Consider the following 21988-nt stretch of genomic DNA (forward strand, 5'->3'; position numbering starts at 1 on the left):
TTTTCTTACGCTAAGAACTGCCCAGATACACAGTAGATGATGTAGAAGTTGCTAACCCTGGGACTTATTTTAGGAGAAGAGGCTAGTCACAAGATTAGACACTATAGGACCTCTGCAGTTCTACAGCTGCAGGAAGGGAATTCCTAGTTCACAAGCCTAACTTAAAGTCCTTTCTCAGTTCAGCGCCAGACCCCATTTGGATTTCTGGTTTGCTGAAGGTTAAAGCCCAGGCTCCTCAGACAGAGCTAGTATGCCTCATTCCTAGAATTCCTTCTACAGTTTCTAGTCACTGTGTTTTTGCTCTAACTGTTTTCACCACCTGGAATACCTTTCCCCCTCACTTACAAGGCAGCCTGTCAAAATCACCCCACACTCCGAAGTCCAGATCAAATGCCACCTCCTAAAGTCACAGCATCATAGAAAGTGAGAGCCAGTGGAGCCCACAGAGACCCTCCAGATACTGTCCTCACTTTTCAGAGAAGCTCCCTCCTACCGCCACCCCAGCACAACACAATGATGGCTGCAAATTCAAGGGACTCAGCCAAGGTCAATGCTGGGACTATGATTCAAACCCAGTCATCAACATCGAATCCAAATTTCAACACATCACAGCTCCAGTCTCTGGACTGCCAAGTCTGGAGAACTAAAGCACTCTGCATCTGAAACAATGCCTAGATATCTCCTTGCATTGTATTTGCATGGATTTAAGGAAACGGGGTGGGGGGGCTAAATTTGGAGTTGTTTCTGAGTTGAAATTCAGCTCCTGCCCTTTACTACCTGCTTCATTTTCTAGATTGTTAAGCCCCTGAGCACTAGTTTTCTTCTACCTTGGGTTTCCACTCACATGGCATCTTCTCCAACTCTCTTCCATCTACTAATATCACTGGTCTCTTACACCCTATGTTCTACTTCTCTCAACTTCTGAAGTCATTTTATTTATATGGCTCGATAATCGATAATTTAAAAACAAAAGGACAACTATTGAATACTTAGAACCTGAAAACAGCTGCGGGCAATATGTAAATGAACAACAAATCTTGTGTTCTCATAAAACTTTCTTTACAGAAGCAGGTAACAGGCTGGATGTGAACCACAGTCTTTCATTTGCCAAGCCCTGGCTAACAAGAGGAAAATTTAAAGCCCAAAAGGTTTTCTAAAAAGCATTTCTCGGTAATATCATTCTTTAAAAGCCTGACATCTCTAACCCACAGCTGCTTTGGCAGACTGCTGTAAAAAGTAAGAGGCCTTCCTTCCCAGCCGCCACTTAGCCTCCCTGCTCAGCACCTCCCGAGTGTGGCTAGCGTGTTAAGAAAGCACCTCAGCCAGGTGAGGTGCACACCTTTAGTCCCTGGCACTTAAGAGACAGAGGCAGGCAGATATTTGTGAATCCAAGGCCAGCCTGGTCTACACAGTGAGATGCTGTCTTTAAAAAGAAGTCTCTGAAGAAACAGAAACTTGAAGTCACTTGATCCTATAGTCTGACCCACTGTAGTCCAACTGCGCAATGACATCAAATAACTGCTAATCTCACATGAACCAGAATCTAGAGCCCCAATTCCTCCTTATCCACCCACTTTAAGTAAGCATACTAACAGACCTACTATAAGGAACTACATAAATTATCACCTCATCTTCAAAGATATTTTGGAGGTAAGTCTATTGTAGGGTAAATTCCTTCCCTATTTGGCTCTTGGGGTTAGGCTTAGACAAGACTAGTTAAAATGGTATTTTTTTTATTGTTGTTGTGTCATCAAAGTTCTTTTTCAGACCTACACCGACAGCCCTACTACCTGTAGCCCATTGTTTTCAAAATAAAAGGACTCACCGTTGGATAGAAGGCATGTTGCAGAAATCAAGAACATGACCACCTGGCATCAGATATAAATATGAGTTTGCATTCAGAAGCAGTGAGTTTTTGGGGTGAGCTCATTTTTCTCATCAGCAAGAGAGGAGAAACACATAGTACACAGCACACACACACACACACACACACACACACACACATCACTCACAACCATCACCCCCAGACAAATATGAAGCCATCATCCTTATACAATGTTGATGTGGGTATATTGAATTTCTGATATGCTATTTGTTTATCCCTGGTATGACTGGTTTCCCTTTGAGTTTGGTTACACAATATTGCATAGTCTATCTCTATTTATTTAGAAATAAAGTACAAAAAATGGTTTGGCGACATAATTTGCCTATTAAGAAAAGACTACAGTTCCCATATCAAGCTTGAATGAAAGCATATGATAAATGTTGAGGCCTGTTTTCTATAAGCCGAGTCATTCTAAATAAATTCTCAAATTCACTCACTATCTACCAAAGTTCTGTTTATTTATTTCCCTCTGTCTTCTTCTCACTGCTAATTGCTATTTTCTGGCAGCAAGAAATTTATATGCCCTGCTTTGCCTAAATATTACAGTTTCTGTAGAATGAAAACATTAACTTTCCTGATTCCTCTAATACCGATGAAGAAGAACATGGGATGGGCCACAGATAGAATTTCAGTTCCAATTTTACATCATCTGGCTATTGTCAGTTCAAGTTTGTTTCAATGGAAGGCTCTGAAGCACTTCTGAAGTTAACATTTATGAGCTCAAATGGACGGAGGAGGAAAGTTCATTCACTGGATTTGAAATGCTCTGTGGACATAACTTAGAACTACAGTCTGTATGCTTTGTTTCAACTGACTTACAGGATAAAAACAACAGTTTAAACTTTTCAGGTTTGATTTGCATCTATTTAAACGTTTTATTAGTTTAGCTATCCATGTATTGTTCCTTGCGAGGGAAAGCTCTTACATATTTTAAGGCAAAGGTAATTAACATAGAGCCTCAGCCAGATTCCTACTGAGGTCAATTCAAGCTTAGCCTAATTACGGTTTAAACAATTTGGCCTGTATTATATTCAAACAGCAGATATTATTTTGCTAGAGTTTCAGGTTTGACATTTTTAATTAGTGTCAAATAAAGGCATAAACAGAAAATAGAAAAGACACTTTACACTGCGTGGCTGTTATTTTATCAGTTATTTTTACTGACACTATGGCCCACGAGAGGGAAAAATGAATTACATGTTAGAGTCCTCAGAGGCAGAGGAGCATTCCATTTGCACAGATACTATAAGATGCAACTTCCAGAGGCTTCAATGTACACTAATAAGAAATATTGAACCACACCAACTGAAAAGCAATGTGGTCAATGCCTGCATGGATGGTAGTTGAATCTCCTGTTCCTCAATGGAGTGACACATATCTACATACAGAACCAGTTGCAGGCATGACCGTGGTCTGCCAATAAGCTTTGTGCCTCACAAAACCCCAAAGAGCTAGAGGATGACCTACATGACTTCCTGTGTTTCCTGTCAAGGCAATGCTTAGCTCATTCAGATTTTCAGTGATCAATATAGCCCATGCACACACTTACAGAGTCCTACCACACATGCTTTTGGGACAGAACTTCCTCTTGTGCTTGCTTTTTATGTGGAACCTATGCCACCCAGATTCTCTTCTTCCATTAGAGGGGATTTTTTTCACTTACTGTAAGATGTTTAAGAGCTCTCCTTCCCAAATCCCAAGTTCTGACTGCACCACTGTTCTATCTGTTGCTGTAGAGGAAATCTCCCAGTGATGAACTCCATAGGAAAGCATAGTGTCAGGCGCCTCAAGGATTGATAAGTTTCCTCAAATTCCAGGTAATTCTTGGAGTAGGATATTTCTGTATCATCCTGAATGTGCTGTGGCCTCGCCCTGAGATAAGGAATAAGCCTGGAAAGTTCAATGCATATTTTGAATGACCAGGAAGCAGGCCCAAGGAAAAGAAGACAATGTGTATCCTGCCTTCTGTGATGGCTCGGGTCTCCTGTGACAGGATTGGCTTCAGTAAGCAGCTAAACGTATTGACCAACCATTTCTGTCAGAAAGAGGTTTTGTTGCCAAAACCACAATCACTGTTTTTGGCAGACAGTCTTCCGCATTCATATAAGTAACAGCAAATGGCATGATTTGGGAGGTCAACTCATTTGGTTACCTGGAGCACAGTTAACAGATGCCCTGGCAGGCATGTCACAAGGTAGTATGCACCGTAACTTCAATGAAGGTTCTTTTAGGATGGCAGTTGGTGCTGAGCTGTACTCCATGTCGTGACACTCATCTAAACACTGCTCTGTAATCAACTCAATCTTTCTACTCAATCTTCCTGGGACCTGTGACTATACAATAGTGCCTGTGACCATACAATTCCCAAACATACCCACAGCTACTGGCCTCGGTTGACTGCATCATCTACAGCTAATTTCTCCAACATCTGTAACTAGCAGGGAGAATGTACAGTTGGCTTCTAGTTCTCCACAGTATGCTCAAGACCATTTCTACTTGGCTGTTGGGTGGTGGTACCTCCTCCTTGTAAGCTCATGCCATAATAATAGTTGTCATCTTTTGCCATAATTAGGATTTCTATTGCTGTCATTAGACATCTTGATCAAAAGCAACTTGGAGAGGAAAGGCTTTATCTCAGCTTACATGTTCCAATCATAATCCACAATGAAGGTAAAACGTGGCAGAAACTCAGGGCAGGAACCTAGAGGCAGGACTGAAGCGGAAGCCTTGGAGGAATGTAGCTTATTGGCTTGCTCTCTGTTACATACTTAGCCAGATTTCTTGCACAACCTAGGATTGCCTGTCCCAGTGAGCTGTGCCCTCCAACATCAACCACTAACCAAGAAAATGCACTACAGGCATGCCTATAGGCAAATCATACAGAGGCATTTTCTTTATTGAGTCCCCCCGTCTTCCCAGATGACTTCAGATTGTGTCAAGTTGACATAAAAATAACCAGGACACCTCCTTTGTTATATTTTGTTTATATCTCAGTGTATAGTCTTACTTTTGACCTAGGATAATCTGCAATGTACATAACTCCAATCCATCTGAACATCCTGCATAATAGACTAATCAAAACAAGATTAATTAAGAAACCTAAGATCATATTCAAACTCATGACTGACATCATCTAGTCATGTTCAAACTAAAGCTAAACCATGTATTGCTGTGAACAAAGGACACTGCACCCCAGCTACGCCATTACTCCCTTACTACATTTCTCTCTAATTCTCTAAATAGACTCCTAGGAGCGGACCTTGGAAGGGTATCTAGCCTGGCCCTGGATTCTGGTCCCCACTTCATAATTCCTGAACTACCACCATAAGACCCCACTATTCTGAACACTCATGAACTCTGCGTGCCTTATGTTGGACTGCAATCTTATGGAGCCATGACCACATATCTCCGCTTCCCTGAGCTGTTCCTTGAGGTATTTTGTCACAGCAATGCAAAAGCATGTAAAACAACTTCGTAACCTTCTTGCCTTTTGAGTTGTGCATCCATTTACCTTCCTGAAATCTCCAATAGAGAAAGAGTGGGCAACTCAGACATGACATAAGCCGTGAAGAACTCCTGCTTTGCCATCAAACTGTTACCTCCCTAGTTACCTGTAAGTTGTATGACTACCACTAAGGTGGTTGGATTAAGAACCTGTGAATGTGGCTGATGGAAGCAGAGGCAGACTCCCACGGCTAAGCACTGAGCTGAACTCAAGAAATCCAGTGACAGAGAGGGAGGACTGATGACCAAAGGGGTTAAGACTGGGCTGGTTTAACCCTCAGAAACAGCTGACCTGACAAGGGATAGCTCTTGAATCCCAGACTGATGGCTGGGAATCCAGCATGGGACTAATCAAGACCCCCTGAATGTGGGTGTCACTGAGGAGGCCTAAGCAATCTATTGAGCCTTGGGTAGTAGATCAGTATTTATCCCAGGTATATAAATGAACTTTGGACTCCCATCCAACAATGAGAGATTCACTCTCACCCTGAACTCTTGGGGGAGGGTCTAGGCCCTGCCCTGGATGAAATGACAGACTATGGACACCCCCATGGAGGTCCTTGCCCTCCCTGGGGAAATGAGGGGATATTGGGGGGAGGTTGGTGGGAGGGCACGGGAGGAGGGGAGGGAAATGGAGAGGGACATGGAATTGACATGTGAAGCAACCTTGTTTCTAATTTAAATTTTAAAAAAAGAACCTGTGAACAAACATCTCAGATTTCTTTGACTATAGTCTTTTTTTTTTCCTCCTCTGAGTCTAGTAGAGCAAAACTGCCTGCAACACCATTCGAGAGGCCTCAGTATCTGGTTTGTTCACAAATTTAGCCTTAAGTGTGTGGTTCCTAAACTGTCAGGTAAGTCTTATCTCAGTGCTCGATGGGAAATGTGAGAAACATTCCCAGTGTCTCCCCTCCAGGTATTCATATATTAATCATTTATCAAACACTGAGCATACAACGTGAGCCAACAAGAGAGTGAGTTTCTCCCTTGTGGACTCTGTTTAGTAGTGCAGTTGGAAACTAGAGATTAGCACTATAAGCCAATAAATAATCAGATAATTTCCAAAGTGAAAGGGGGATTTAAAAAGCAGGACAAGATGTGATTGCTAGTGATATAGTAGAGAGTGTGTCTCACACACACATACATCCACGTGTGTTCCTTCAGACAGATATCACGAAAGGCTGGGGATCTGGGGTAGACAGAATTCTGGGCAGAGTCTAAACAAGAACCCGGTATAGTACAAAGAGAAACCCCAGTGTGGCTAGCATATGATAAAGACACAGCATTTCTTTGGAAGAAATTGCAGCCATGTAAGGAGTCGAGTTTGCATTTTATTTCAAATGCAGTGACCATTCGCTACAGCTTCTAAGCAGTAACAAATTCTGATATAAGTGTGAAAACTAGTTTGGGTTACATGCAAATAGCTACATCATAAGGGAATAAATGACAGGTAATTGTAAGCTTAATAAATGATCACAAATGTAAATGTAGATTTCAGTAAATTGGGGACATTAGAATAATAAAATAAAAATTTTAAATGTTGGACACATGCAAGACATTTTTACTGGGAGACGAAAGGGAGGCGTATAGCAGATACAAGCAATGAGACGTGAAAGCACTCAGTCATTATTCTGTCACTTTCCACAAAACAATAAACATAAATGGGATAAATTTAGAAAAGTATAAAACTTTCCTTTTTTGAGTAAAATAGTACTCAACAAAATGTACTGAGTCACATGACCAATCGTTGTACTCCTCTGCTACCACGCCAGCCTGAGCCACACATCTATTTGCAGCATCAATACAAGATTCTCCTGTCTGCCCTTCCTACTTTTCCCTTGCTATACGGTAGACAATAAAAATTAAGACTTATCATGTCACTCCTATGCTCAAATCCTTTCAAGGCTCCCCCGTTCGTTTACAGTGAAAGTGGAATTTACCACCATCTGTACACCTACGTGACCTCTAAGGCTCTCTCTCCTCTCCCCTGCATCTACTCTGACCTGTTCACCCAGGACTGCATGTTGGTGGTGGTACATTCCAGGTGCTCTCCTGCCTTAGGGCTCTTGAGCCTATGTTATAAGACTAATATCCACTTCAGTCTCTGTCTAAATGTCACTTTCTGACTTCTCCAAATTCACTCTTCTCTGACCCTGTACTTCTTCAAACTAGATCTGCCCTACGTAGCCTTCATCATTCTAATGTACTATGAACATATACCTATGTTTATTAGTTATTAGGAGAGTTCTCCTCTCTCCTGAATATAAGTTGGGTAAGGGCCTTTGATTGGTTCACTGATTCTAGAAACCACAAAGAACAGAAATTGTTATGGAGAGATAGTCCACATATTTTTGTTGAATAAATATATAGATGAATGATGAACTAAGGGTTTAGGACAAAGTGGGCAGAGCAACACCAAAATCAGGCTGCAGGATAAAAGGGAATGAGAAGGTGGAGAACCAGACAAGAAGCAGGCCAGACAAGAGCCACTGAACAAAACCAGAACATAATTTGGGAAAGTCAAGAAACAGCACTAAAAACCTAAAAGGACTAAGTGTAATACAGCTGAGACAGAAGTGCGGTCCTCTTTGTTTCCCTCCTCCATGGCCAGCACATCTGGGTTGCTAGAATGATTGCTGAAGTCTAACTTACATGACAAGTGAGTTCTTATTTGCATAACATTTACTTTTAAGGCTCACTTTACTTGTACATACAGCAAAGAAAGACTCTAGAAATAGACCAGCAATCACTATAGCAACAGCTAATTAACATTATTTCATTGTTTGTCTTTAACTCAGAAAATATATTGCTCAAGTGGATTCTTGGCTGCCTACAGGTAATAAAAACATCCTTCCCACTCTCCATCCTCATTTAAGGTGGATGTACTTCCTTAACTATTCACTGTAAAAACCTCTAAATCAAGTTATCAGCCAAAGCAAGTTGTCCATAACAATCCATGGCAATCTTAAGGAAACAAACAAACAAAAAACCATATACAGAAAAATCACATGACTTCTGGAGTAAAATATCAAAAAAGGAAGGAAAGGGGCTATAAAAAATATGAGCAAATGAGGTAAAAATGAAATAGAAATAGGCCCTCAAAAATATTCATTTAGCATCCTTCCTGAAAGGACCTTTGCATTTTATAATCAGAGCAGAAATGTATCCAGGCACTGAGAGAGCTCAGACAGTAAAGCTAATGTCCTGAAAAACATAAGGATCTGAGTTCAATTCCCATAACCCACATGTTGTAATCCCATTTTTGAGGAGGTGGAGTCAGGTAAATCCCTGGGGATTACTTGCCAGGCAGAAAGCCAGACCAGCTTACTTGGCAAGTTAAAGACCAGTGAGAAACCTTCTCAAAAGGTAGATGGTATCTGAACAGTACCTGAGGTCATCTGTAGCTGCTTCCATATCTACATGTTCATGTATACACAGGCAGGCAAAAAAATCATATAAAAATATATTTCACAATTTATATAGGACATACAAGTTCTCTTTTATAAGTCATTGATTTTATAAATCATTCACTTTGCTATTTAAACACAAAATGTGTATCAGCAGTCCTTAATGGTTGACAAGTTCTCACTAATCCCAGAGGTGCATATGTATATTTTTTGCTGTCTGTGTGGGTGTGTACATGTGTGTGTTCAGGTTAGAGGTCATCATCAGATGTCTGTCTCAACCACTGTCTACCTTATTTCTTTTATTCTTCTACATTTTATTTTACTAAAAATACGTAATTCCTTAGGCAAAGTTTACAGAAATTATCTAACCATGGAAAGTGCAAGAGGACCAGTCTTACAATCAACTCACATCCAAACCGAGAGAGAAATTCCTTTTTATCACTAATTTCATTTAAATTCTGAAGATCTACATGGTATTTCAGAGGCAGTCCCAAGGCCCATCTTGAATTTTTGAGGCAGAGTCTCTCACTGAACCCAGAGCTCACAACTGACTAGACAGGCTGGCCAAGCAAGCCTCTGGCTCTGATTGTGCTTGACTCTTCACAAAGATTACAAGTGCGCACCACTGTGCCTGGCTTCTATGTGGGTGACAGAGAGTAGAATTGAGGTCCTCAGACTTGGGTGGCAGGTCCTTCACCACCTGAGCCATCTTGCCAACCCTATGTTTTCTAAAGCACACCTTAGAAATTTTAAATCCTAGTTTTGTTATCATAATAGTATACTTATAATAATTCAGTAGCATAGAAATATTTAAAGGGATAGTACAATTTTACTACTTACAACTTTCTATTTCTATCCAGGTTACTTTCTTATGCTTGTATAAATGGTCCTTATGACATCCTTAAAGAACCCACTTGTCATGGCTTCTTCATATCAAGACTATTTTATAGTAACACACGGTTTTCTTTTCTTACTCTCACATTTTCAGTATATATTTGGCAGTACTCCCAGAGGCTGCATGTTAAAAGTACAAACTAAATACAGAATCAGACAGGAGACTTTGGCTATCTCCTACTCAGCTAGACACTAAAGAGATTTGAACAAGCATTAAAACAATGATACCCTTTTCAATAATTGTTTTGCCTAAATAATAGTTATTTTCCATAAAACATTTGTTAATATGTAATGTATTTGCAATTCTATTTTCAAATGAATAAATCTTTAAAAAATTTCTGTTTTACTTTCCAAAATGATAAATATGAATAAATAAACCTATATGCACAAAACTTCACCAGTTTGAGATGACCTGAGAGCAGGACATTTGAGAGCTATTTGTCCAAATTGGCATCTATTTTTAATTGAAAACATTAATCATATTGTACATAAAGTTCATTTTTTACTCTTCACTTGATAACAAAGTTTTAAAGTAATGGATGGTAGGAGTGCCAATAATGTGTTATTATTCCTCATAATGGTCTGCACTAAATATTTTGGGTTAATTAGTATATTTAATAACTGTAACATCACAATGAATGTACCATAGGCACTTCTGATATAGGCGATCTGAAGTCTGTACTCTCTGGAGTACTCATTAGATATGACCGTGACCAAACACCCTTTCCTACAACTCAGTGAACAATACAGAATTGTTGGTCAATATTTAGATGGTACTTAAGACTCTGAGACTGAATGTTTTCACTGGGGATTGGCTAATTGTGAAGATTACAACTTTGGATGCTAGGACTACTGAGGGGAAGAAATGTCATGGGTTGGATATAAAATACTCCCTTCAACTCGCATGTTGAAGGCTTAGACCTCAACGCAACATTTATAGGTGGGAATACTGGGAAAGTGAATGCATCGGGAAGGCTCTGGTGTAATCAATGGACTCAAACATACATGAGTCAATTTATAACTGAATGAAACATTGGGAAATTGTGGGAACTGTGGGAGGCGGGACGTGACTAGAGAAGGTAGGTCACTCATCAAACGCTTTTGAAGGTTCTCTCTTGTCCCTGTCTTCACCCACCCACCTCTTCTTCCCGACTGCCACAAGCTCCCACACATCCTTCTACCATAATGCACTGCCTTAACCACAACCCAGAGCCAATGGAGCCAGTTGACCATGGGCTGAAACCTTGGAAACTCTGAGCCAGCCTAAATTTTCCTCCCTTACGTTAGCTCATATATGTTGTCACAGTGACTAGAAACTTAACACAGCATTGTTTTCTACATTGATTGTATAATATATTTCAGAAAGAGTGTGACATCTGTGTTAGGCGGGAGGTCAGGACACAAAAAGAGAAGTGATACCACAGAGACAGCAAAACAACAATGGAAGAAGATGGCTCAGACATGTGAAGAAAACTACAGAGAGCAGGAGAAACAAATCAGCTTTCCAAGAAGCTACAGATTCAGGGAAAGAAGATCCGAAAGCTTGGACAAGGGGCAAAGAAGGCCTCTCCCCAGGAACTCACAAAAACTTTCAACCTAGGTTATTCTTCTTGCGTTTGATACCTCTTTAAGGAATTCCAGATGGACAAAACAGCCCCCCAACCAAAGCTGGCCAAGTCTAGGGTTACTTGGGAGACTTGTGCACAGAGTCCAGGCATAAAGTCCATATGGAAACAGAGCTACTCAGCCCTCGATTCTCTGGTACTCCTACATGAGGAATGATTCTGCACTACTACTACCATGACTGCGGACAAGGTGCATTGAGGAATGTCTGTAAACAACTGGTGAGTGATGGGACTTAGAACACTACAGTATACAGGCCAGTCTCCATCATCCTCCGATGCACAGGACAGCTCCCCAACAAATGACGATATGGCCCAAGTATTCACAGAGCTGAGCTTTGAGAAACCTGCTTTAAGCAGATGAGCACGGGAGCTGTTAGGTTCTTTCAGGGAGGCAGATTGCCCATCCCTATGGTTTATTCATCCCCAGCCAGACAAGTACGACTAAGGAGTCAGACCACAGATAACCTGCCTTGTGAATTCCACTTCAAATACACTCAAATAGGACCTGGGAGAGACAAGCCCAGCAGATGTTAAAAGGAAACAAACAAAAGAAAAAGCAGTATCCTATACCAGACATTGAAGACAAGAACCAACAGTGACTTTTCCTTACTTTAAGACAGGAAAAAGCAACTGTTCGTTCTTAACAGTCACCACGTGCAGCAAAGCTCAACAGCCATGCACCCCAACTCTGCTCACTTCCAAAACACTCCTTGTGCACTAAAGTGCTTGTGTACTCTAGCCTGCAAAGGAGTTCCATGGAAAAGGAGCTTTGGTTATTACATATAAACTATAAACAATACCACCCTGGAATGCACAATAGCTAACAGGTTGTTCTAAGAACAGAAACTCTATTAATCTGACAACTGAGAGTCGAATGTGCATTTACTTTGTCAATATTTCACTGATGAAATCCAATTTTTTATTTGAAATGTTGAATAATCGTGAATTGTGGAAAAAGGAAATGCTCTTCAACCATCCTCCAATTCTCTTTCATGTTCTTTCAATGATAGCATAGTAGGTTTGCCCTTCCTTAAAAAAAAAAAAAAAAAAAAAAAAAAAACTTCTTCAAATGGCCCTGCTTTCCGTGTGGAAGGTGTTCTAACTATGGCATTCCAAATTCCACTTTAAAATGAGCTCAAGGAAAATTTCAACTCGTGCATATGGAGAAGAGATAGTTGTGCCTCAATGAAAAAGTAGATCCTCCTGCCTAAACATTTTATCCGCAGGTTGTCTTGAACCCACCGTGCTACTTTATCAGAGGGTGTCTTAAGGCAAGAAGGTTTCTGCACATGCCATTAAATGAGTTAATCCTCAGAGAAGATTGACCCATGCAAGTCAGTGAGCGAGCCAAGCCAGGCCTGGCCATCAACCCTGTGCTGAAGACCCAGTTGCATCCTCTGTGTGGGGCGCAAAGGCACTTATGGAGTCTCTGGAACCACACTTTTAACGTTTCCCTTTAAAGCACATCTCTCCCAGGCCTGCCACTGTTCCTCATAGGAAAATGGTCACCACAGCAGGGACTGTATTGATAATATAGTCATAAACTCAGAGAAAAGGCAATGTGTGTGGGCATTTTAAGAATCAAAGGTCATTTTGTACGTAATGTAAAAGTTACACCTATCTGTGTGCATACAAACATGCATATGTAATATGTAGGTATATATGGACATGTAGACAGAGAAAACCCAAAGGAGATTATTTGATTTTTTTACTTAAGGAAACAAAACTGGTTTGAGATAAAGGACTGCCAGTTCCTCTAATCTAATCAGTAAATAGTGAAGGCATAAAATGTTATGTTCTTTCCAGTAAATGTGTACAATATTATGACAATTTTCAAAAATGAATACTTAAATTTTAATTTAAAATGAAATTGGAATTACCTCAAGATGTCCTTCAGGACAACGGGCAAGAAATCATATTTATAACTTAAGTAATGGAAAATATGAAGAAAACTATAAGCATTCATAATACATGCCCAGTGTTTGCATTAGTAACTGGATTCTCTTCACCAAGTAGAGTTTTCCTAATGGTAGGAAGTATTAGTCCCTACTGCTGGGGGCTATGTGAGGAGCCACAGGAGAAAGGGAGCTGCCTTTAGTCCACACCACAGAAAAGGCAGAGCCAAGGCCACGGCCAGTGTCTCTCACTCTGTGTCCCAGACTTTCTCTCTAAACCTATATTTGGGCTAGATCAGAAAGTAGAACTTAAGATACAAAATAATGTTAAACCAAGCCAATCGCACTAAATACATGATGGATGTGTTGATTTTAAGCATATGAAATTTTATGTGTATACACTGAAAATAATCAGAGAAGACCAAGGAAAATGAAATTAAAATAGCCAGAACTTGTTTTTCCTATGGAAATGCCTAAGCACATAATAAGATCACTAAAATATATCCCTCTGTGTATTATGCCTGCTCCAGGTTAATTAAGAGGACGGGGAGGGGAAGGAGGAGGTGAGGAGTGGGGAGGGGGAGAGAGGAAAGAAGATAAAGGATGAATGCAGGTGAACCAGGTTAAAGGGTTCCCTTAACCCATCCTGTGTTAAGGTCCTGGCTCCATACAGCCCGCGTGACTGGCAGTTTCTTTGCTGCATTGGGGGATGCAATTTCTGCAAGCTGAGAAACTTTTCATGTCTCCACAGAAATCGCCTTTTCCTAAAATTAGCTTTTATGTGATATAACAATGTTTTCAGTTCTCCCTTCAGTTAAAAGAGTCCATCCTAGGTGAGCACACACTGCCTTGTAATGGTCCCCTTTCTCTCCCTCTCCGCTAGTTTGGGACTGTTCGGCTGTTTCGTAGAAAGGCGGACCCAAGCATGGGAAACACACAGCCCGCCTGGGCCTTTGCACTACAAAAAGAACCAGGTGAGCTCTAGGTTACACAGGCCTATGCACAATCCATAAGCTTAAAACGGAGCAGGATGCCACTGTTGCTCAACTCATGCCCTTATAAAGGCTGTTCGTTATGCATTCTAATTCAGGACTACAGTAGATGGATGAGATGCTGACAAGGGGTTTCTGAGACAGTTTTTAAAAAGAAAATTACAGATGCATTCACATTGATGTCAGTTTCTTTTATTAAAAAATGATTCTTAACTAATAATAACAACCAAAACTGGAGACAAAAGCTCCCTAAGTCACTTTCCTTTAGAAACACCGTTGTGTCTTGTTACACAGTTATAACCTCCCTAGGTCCCTTTTGCTTTACAACTCCTGGAGGCTCCTTTCTCAGTTCTTCCTTAAATTCTATTTTATCTTATTACTCAATGTTAACACTTGGCCTGGAACCCAGGACCTCTTCCATGCTCTGCATGTGCTCTGTCAATAAGCCAAACCACACCACGCCTTTTTTATCTTATGTATACAGGCTCTTTGTCTGCATGTGTGTCTGAAGACCAGAAGAGGGCATCAGATTGTGAGCCAACAAGTGGTTGCTGGGAATTGAACTCAGGACCTCTGGAAGAGCAGTCAGTGCTCTTAACCACTGAACCATCTCTTCAGCCACTCTCCTTAGCTCTTATGAACTAATAAAGTACCCTAGCTCACAAGAAGCTAGGGAAAGTGACTGAAATTGCTACAGTAGGATTAGCTCACTGTAATACTAAATTTGGATGTAACAGTTTGACCCACAATTCATTTCCTAATAACAACACACTGAAAAAAGAGATCATCTACCCTTTGCCCAGGCTTGGGGATCACTGCAGAAGAAGGGGCAGAAAGATTGCCTTTGGGAACCAGGGGAGTGGATGACCACGATGAAGCAATGTTCTCCAGACACAACGGGGGAGCAGTGCACATCAACTCCCACAGGTTGTGGCATCGTTCATGAGACCTGAACAAGATCCAGATGGACAAAAGCCCAACATGGAAGGAACCGACACTACGTCCCATGAAACGGAGGGAATATTGGCGGTGGATAGAGAAAGAACTGGAACAGCAGGAAAAGGGAGTGGACTTGATCGAATGTACATGATATATATGTATGAAATTCTCAAACATCAAAAAATAATTAGATTATTGGACATTAAAATATCTTGAAACAAAATTTAAAAATAAAAAACATAAATTATCTGAAGTGGCTAATCTTATTATTGGTTTCCTGTAACAGTCCCAAAGGCTGACTAATAAGGATACCTACTAAGATTTTTAAAAATATGTCAGTCAGCCTATATTAAATGTTTTGTGTGTATTGTCTCATTTAAATCTTACAGGACTGTTAGAAGGTTATAGAGAAAACTAATGTTACCTTACGGATAAGGAAAATAGAGTACAGAAATTAAGTAAATTGTCCCAGGTTGTTCACCCTGCCAGTTGGGAGCTGATTTTGCCACCCATAGGACCACTGGGTTATCACTGGCTCTGTGTTCAAGGACCATGGCTGCCAAGGTCAAGCCTGAATGTAAACTCACATCTCTCATCATTTTCACTGCTTCTCTGGTCCTCCCAAGTCTTCGGGCACACATTGCCAGTCTTCTCTTGATATAGACCAAGACATTGGTATCTCGTCCTGAGGAAGAGGAGACAAAAACATCAACATTAAAAAAATCAATAAAAACCAAGAGCTTTAGGTTAACCAGCAAGAAAAAATTCAGAGGCCCATTTGCCTTACACTTAAAGAAATTCCTCAAAGAGGACAGTCTGCTCCTTTGGCCTTTCCTACTGCCAAGAGCACAGAGAACTAGTTTTGTTAATAACAGAATGAATACAGAGTAAAGCAAATGTACTCAGATGCCCAAAGGCCAAAATCATGACTGATTACCTAATCTGTGCTTTTGAGTTAGGCATGTTGGATATTTGATAATAAATAAAATCTGTCATACAGGGCTAAGAAAATAAACACACCAATGTTGTGAGCAGTTTACAAGCAAGAATTCCATATTCCTAAGTGTGCATGCTTTTGGTGAAGACGCAGAGGTGAATCTCAGGTTGCATCCTGATGAACTATTTTTTTCCCGTTCCTGACATTAACTCTGGAGAAGCCTCGTCCTGAACTTCTGGTTCATATTATTCTTTCTCTAACACCAGTGACATCATAATCATCTCCAGGTCCCAAAAGCAGTTGGTTTTAGATGGCAATATAACACATTCCAGATATGACAATAGAGTATGCAACAAAATGAAAAACTACCCTAGTGTTAGAGAGAGCACTGACAAGCTAAACATTTACAACAATAGTCACTGAAATGGCCCTTAAAAAGTATATTAGCAACTTCTTATCTTAATCTTTTATTTAATTATGTATTTTGGATATGTTTCCAGACCAGCGAGAACATGCATATGCTTAATCCTCAATAAAATTACTGTGTTTGAGAACAATATGGCACACCTGTTATGGATTAAGTACATGTAGATACTCAGTTATTAAAAGATGTTGAGACCAAAGTCTGAACATTTCAAGTTTGAAACAATGAGAACAAGATGTGTGCTGAAAAACTGCCAAGTACCTACAAATTATTTTAAAGATGTGATTATATTTTTGGATAGATTTAGGCAACAGGTTGAAAGGATTTAATTTAAAGAAGAAAGGAAAGAAAATGTCTTATGTTATATTATAGGCTGTGTAGTTTATGTATTAGTTCCCATTTAGTTCCCAAAAATAGACATTTACCACACCTCTTCAAAATGCACTATTATATTCTTACAATAATCAGAGACCTTATTGCCATATATACTGGTTGCAGAATAAAACTGAAAGCGCGTGTATCGACTGCTTGTGAGGACATGCTCCCACACGTGAGGACTATATGTAATGATATTGCTGGCACCTGAGACCTAGAGACTGAGTCAGTCAGGCCCTACACGAAATCCAAGTTTAGTATTAAAATTTAATTATATAATATCAAGTATGAAGGATACATACACCTAGTTTCCAAACTAAAGGAGAGAGAGGTGAAGTGAGAGAAATTCTACCTAAAAGAAACAGCCCACATTTTCCTCAGACCATGAGAACACTTTTCTCCCACAAGGGTTACTGGATTTCTGTGGGAGAAATAACCAACCAAGATGAGCCAAGGGGCTCAGGGAACTCCAGTAATTACTTTGTCCTACTTCTATACTGCTCCTGAAAAGCATCATGGGTTCTCAGTTCAGGGTATTGAAATAAAGGGCCTCACCCTTTAAGGAGTTACCTTACAAAAGTGTTATTCGTAATAGAACTTCAATAATTAGAAACCTATAGTTCTTTCTCCAATACTAGTGATTTTTAAATGCAGAGAGACTATAACCAATAAAAGTTATCTTCTAAATTGTTATTTTTCAGCCATGCTATGCAAGACTTATAAGATAGCATTTTTTACGATACCAAACTTGAACTTAAGGTTACAAGATGGAGAAGCAACTGAACAGAAAAACTAGGTACGAATTCTGGGGAGAAGTGGCTACTAAAAGTTCCTGTGGTGGGAGGTGCATGGGAGGGTTTGGAGGAAGGAAGGGGAAGGGGGAAATGATGGGATTATAATCTTTAAAAACTGCTTATGGAGTGATTGCTGCTTGTTTATGGCAATGGAATTCTATGGGCATCAAGAAGAATGTGAACACAACGACAACCAAGTTGACTGTGCCCTGAGTGCTCCGTCTAATGGAGCCCACGTCTGTGTGGACTGAAACTTTGTTCCGGTTAACATTTTACCATTCTGATGCCCGGCGCATCTCACTGGGGGAAACCTTACTGTGTTGAGCTTCATACTGAGAGCCATGGTGCTGAAGCTGTTGAGAACGTCGGTAGCAGCCATCTCCAGCCTTCAGGGCCTGCTTAAAGAGTTTTTCGGCTTCAGCAATAGTTGTTGCTTCTTCTTCAGCCAGGAGGATATAAGCAGTTGCACACCTGTCCATTCAGATATTACAAATTACAAATCCAAGGACACTGGAGTAGGCTGTGGGGGCTCATGCAGAAGAGCGAGGAGTTACACCACACATGCAGCATGACCAACCGTTTCATGCACCTGTTTGTAGCTGTTGACACGGTAATGGTACAAAAGAAACACCTGCAGTTTAGCTTGAGAGGTAGGATGCGTAGTGTTAGGAGCATGGGGCTCATATTTGAGTTGACCCTTATTAATGTGTCACGTGGGGCAAGGTATCACTCTGCCTCCCTGAAGGATAACATGGGATCTGTTCTGTGTCCTTGTGAAGGCTCATAAGACATTTTCTGTGCAGTGCTTAGTGAAGCTGTCAGTTCTGCGGACATGCGCAGTGAATGTCAGCTAATGATGATGCCTATAAAAGCTACCAGTGAATGTCTCCTTCCAACACTTGGAGAGGTACATACAAGTTTCCTTTTGTTTTCAATATACGATTGTTTTCAACTCAAGAGTTTCTTCAGAGTGTAAAATTCATGAAATCAAGTTACTGGCTGAAGAAAAACAAAACAACTCAATGCTTGGAAATCCCATGGCAGCACTGATTTTCTGCATCAGGGAATATGAGAAGAACCTGGAAACGTAGTTTCTGCAAAGCTTGAGCTCTGACGCAGTCATGCTACCTAAGAAGAGCCCAGTCTCCTGCTGCTAACAACAAGCTAGCATTTGCTGCTTGTGTACAGTAGCACTGTACCCGGAAACTACACATCACCTCACGTAACCCTTTCAACAACGCTCTGAGGTAGGAAGCCAAAAAGGATATGCAGTTAACTCAGCAACACAGGAGGCTTTTAGAAACACAACCCTTCCTTATCCAGAGAACAGCCCAGTGGCAGGGAAGGGAGGGCCAGAGGGGATCAGAAGGCCAGAACAGACCACAGGGGTGTTGATCTACACTCATCCCTTCTCTCTCCTTGTCGACTTCTCTGTGGCCATTGTCCTAGTTGTCTCCATGAGACCACAAGAGAGGAAACAAACAGAAATTAAAACTAATTGTTACTGTGTGAAAACTGCAAAGTCAGCTAGGAGAAAGTCTGGATGTAACAGATAACGTGAGGTTTGGGGCCATCTGATCCTTGGGAGTGGGAAGGAGCCTTACAAATTCTTTATCCCATCTGTCTAATTTCAAGTGAGAACCGTCAGTGCAGTTTTAACTCAATCTGGCAAGGTAGGGAGAAACCCTGCAGAATAAAAGCTAGAAGAGCAATGACTATGGAGGGCAGAGGATATGACTTGGGAAGAACAATGGCAACGCTAAAGCTGTCCCGTGGTTTACTGAAGGAACTACTTGGGTAGGCATCAGAGGAAGTACTTAAGGCTTCAGATGCCCACATATAAATATGGGGTTAAAGTAATGAACTCAATATTGAGATAATAGTAACTGTAGACACGGTGTCAGAGGAACTAGTTATAAGACTGCAGCTGGTGGGGTGGGAGCTCTAGAATACTTAGGGCTAGGCTGCTTGCTTTCTGTGTTCTTACTTCAAATAGTATTCTTAGGAGGAGAGGCAGAGTAGCAGTACTAGCCAAGGATCGTTTCTATGTGGAAACTAATGAGTTTTGGGTAGAAACATGCCAAGAGCTTGTGAGTGAAAGAAAAAGGAGAGAGCAATAGAATTGCTAATGGTTCAGGGGACAGAACAGGATTCTCAGCTCGATGGAAGATGTAAATGATGCATCTTTGTCACAACACAATACACAGACAGAAGCAAGAAGTGTGGTGATGGGGTGTCAACCATCCAGATAGCTGCTATAAGTCTTGTTTGGTTAGAAGTAGGGTACCCAACAGGTTCTTGACTTACTTCGGTAACAATTTTATCTCCCAGATGGTAGAGGAAGCAATTAGGGGAACTTCAACTCTGGACCTAATTCTGACCAAGAAGAAAAAAATAGTTGGTGAAATGAAAACTGATAGGAACATTCAGCGAGAGTTACTATGTCATTGCAGAGTTCAGGGTAATCAAGGAGGTGGAGGTAGACTTCAAAACTTCACAGGAAAGAGGCATGACTCAATGGCACGAGATGTAGTATGGACAATGGCTCAAGAGGACCGAATGTTCCCTTGCAATCACAATGACAAATAACCTCCCAGGAAGGGTAGAGGGACTGCCCCGAAGTAACCAGCATGGCTTCACGGAGGGCTAGCCCAGGTCAGATTCTTAAAGGACATGCAAACAAAACAAAAAAATGAAAAGCAGGCTTATGATGGACTATAAGAAGTGAATGAATTCATAAGAATAACATCAGGGGAGCTGAAATCCCAAATTAGCAAGGCTTGGCTAAATAAATAAACAAAATTTGAAACATACAAAAACCACTAAAGAAAACTATCTAATCTCTGTTTTAAAAGTATTTCTGTTGCTCCCCCTCCTAATTTCTCCAAAATCACCACAAAAACAAATAAGCAAAAAAAGACAATACCACACATTAAAACAAAGAAGGTTTATGGCTAATAGTGGTAGATAATAAAGAGAAAAGGAAACTCTCACTCCCATCTTGTTCCTGGCTTCTTTAACAAGGAGAATGACTATCAGACTAAAAAGGAGAGAAGAAATTAAACTCTAAAATGGGTAAAAAGATGTAAGACAGCACATTGTAATACATTCTAAATGAATTGCTATTCTGGGGTGTGCAAATTCTAGAAAACCAACTGACCTTGCAGGCAGGACATGGAATTGCACTCAATGGATAGTGGTGGAATCACAAAGGATAGAGACTACAAGATGAGATGACAAATGTGGCATAAACTTTCAAAACGGGAAAGAAAGCTGACTTCCCAAATGACAGGACAGTGATTCAGAAAGAAATTCCAATGGACTATTAAAGAAATGGTCTCTAAGCACATTAAAAAAATAAAAATAAAATAAACGAAGCAGAAACCACTAGAAGTCAGTTTAAAGGGCTAAGAGTAACTAACACAGGATTGCTAGCTTCATTTTCCCTAGTAGACTTACAATACATTAAAGCTCTCTGAACAGCTGACATACTTAAGATCAAAATGGAGAAATGTGAGCTGAATCACAGTGTAACAGGGTCCTGGTTGAATAATACCAAAGGAAGACATTAGTCTTCAGGGTACTTTCTACATGTCATGCCCCAGGGTTTTGTAGTCCAGATACTTTCCTCAGAAATATGAATGACACAGAAAAGGCAGGCGTATTAAACTTGTAGATGACAGGAAAGCAAAAGGTATGTTGCATGACAGAGTCAGAAACCATGCAGATCATTACAGGGACAGGATTTGAAATTTAGTGACTCTTTTGTTTTCCAAGACCTCTGGAGAAGATTCTGTAACCTTCTTGAGAAAAATCATAAAATAGTTTAATAATGACCACTTGGCAAGGGCCCTGTTGAGGTGATTCAAACACCAGATGGGTGGTTGAGTGATTTGACCTTTAAGGCTTCTGCCAACCCTAGCTTTTAATGACTCCAATATTAAGAATCTCATTTTCTGAAACCTCCAGAAGAAATTTCACAGTCTTCCTTGATAACCCATAGCATATTTAGCAATGGTAAGGGCAATGTTTCCTCTTGTTTTCATCTTGACCTTAAATCATTTTAATCTTTTTTTTTTCACCGTTTATCTTTTTTGTTGCTGCTGGTTTTCCCCCTAGCAGAAGTTACATCTAGAAACAGGGATGCAGAGATGAGTATTCTACATCTAGAAAGGAAGGCCCCGGTCAAAACGTTCTAGATATGCCAAGAACTGTCCTCAGCCTGTGTTCTCATAATGTGCCGAGTATATTCCTTGAAGGGCTTAATCACAATAAAGCCACTTTGTTCTAATCCCCTGCACACCCGCCCCCCAGCTG

At 40.6% G+C, this 21988-nt stretch overlaps 1 protein-coding gene across 5 annotated transcripts in view; it reads right to left on the reverse strand.

Annotated features, from left to right (window-relative positions):
* The window catches only part of St7 (suppression of tumorigenicity 7), a 235582-nt gene that overhangs the window by 61820 nt on the left and 151774 nt on the right, over positions 1–21988 (reverse strand). For 4 of the 5 annotated variants that reach the window (XM_040728451.1, XM_040728454.1, XM_040728453.1 and 1 more), the window contains 3 exons: positions 19979–20047; positions 17988–18142; positions 15729–15826 (listed from right to left, as the gene is read on the reverse strand). In XM_040728451.1, coding sequence (XP_040584385.1) covers positions 15729–15826; positions 17988–18142; positions 19979–20047 — 322 coding nt within the window. The remainder of the gene's footprint in view (positions 1–15728; positions 15827–17987; positions 18143–19978; positions 20048–21988) is intronic. The other variant, XM_040728452.1, reaches the window with a different exon arrangement.

The sequence above is a fragment of the Mesocricetus auratus genome, unplaced genomic scaffold, assembly GCF_017639785.1.
Source record: "Mesocricetus auratus isolate SY011 unplaced genomic scaffold, BCM_Maur_2.0 Super-Scaffold_100019, whole genome shotgun sequence".
NCBI classification, from domain to species: domain Eukaryota; kingdom Metazoa; phylum Chordata; class Mammalia; order Rodentia; family Cricetidae; genus Mesocricetus; species Mesocricetus auratus.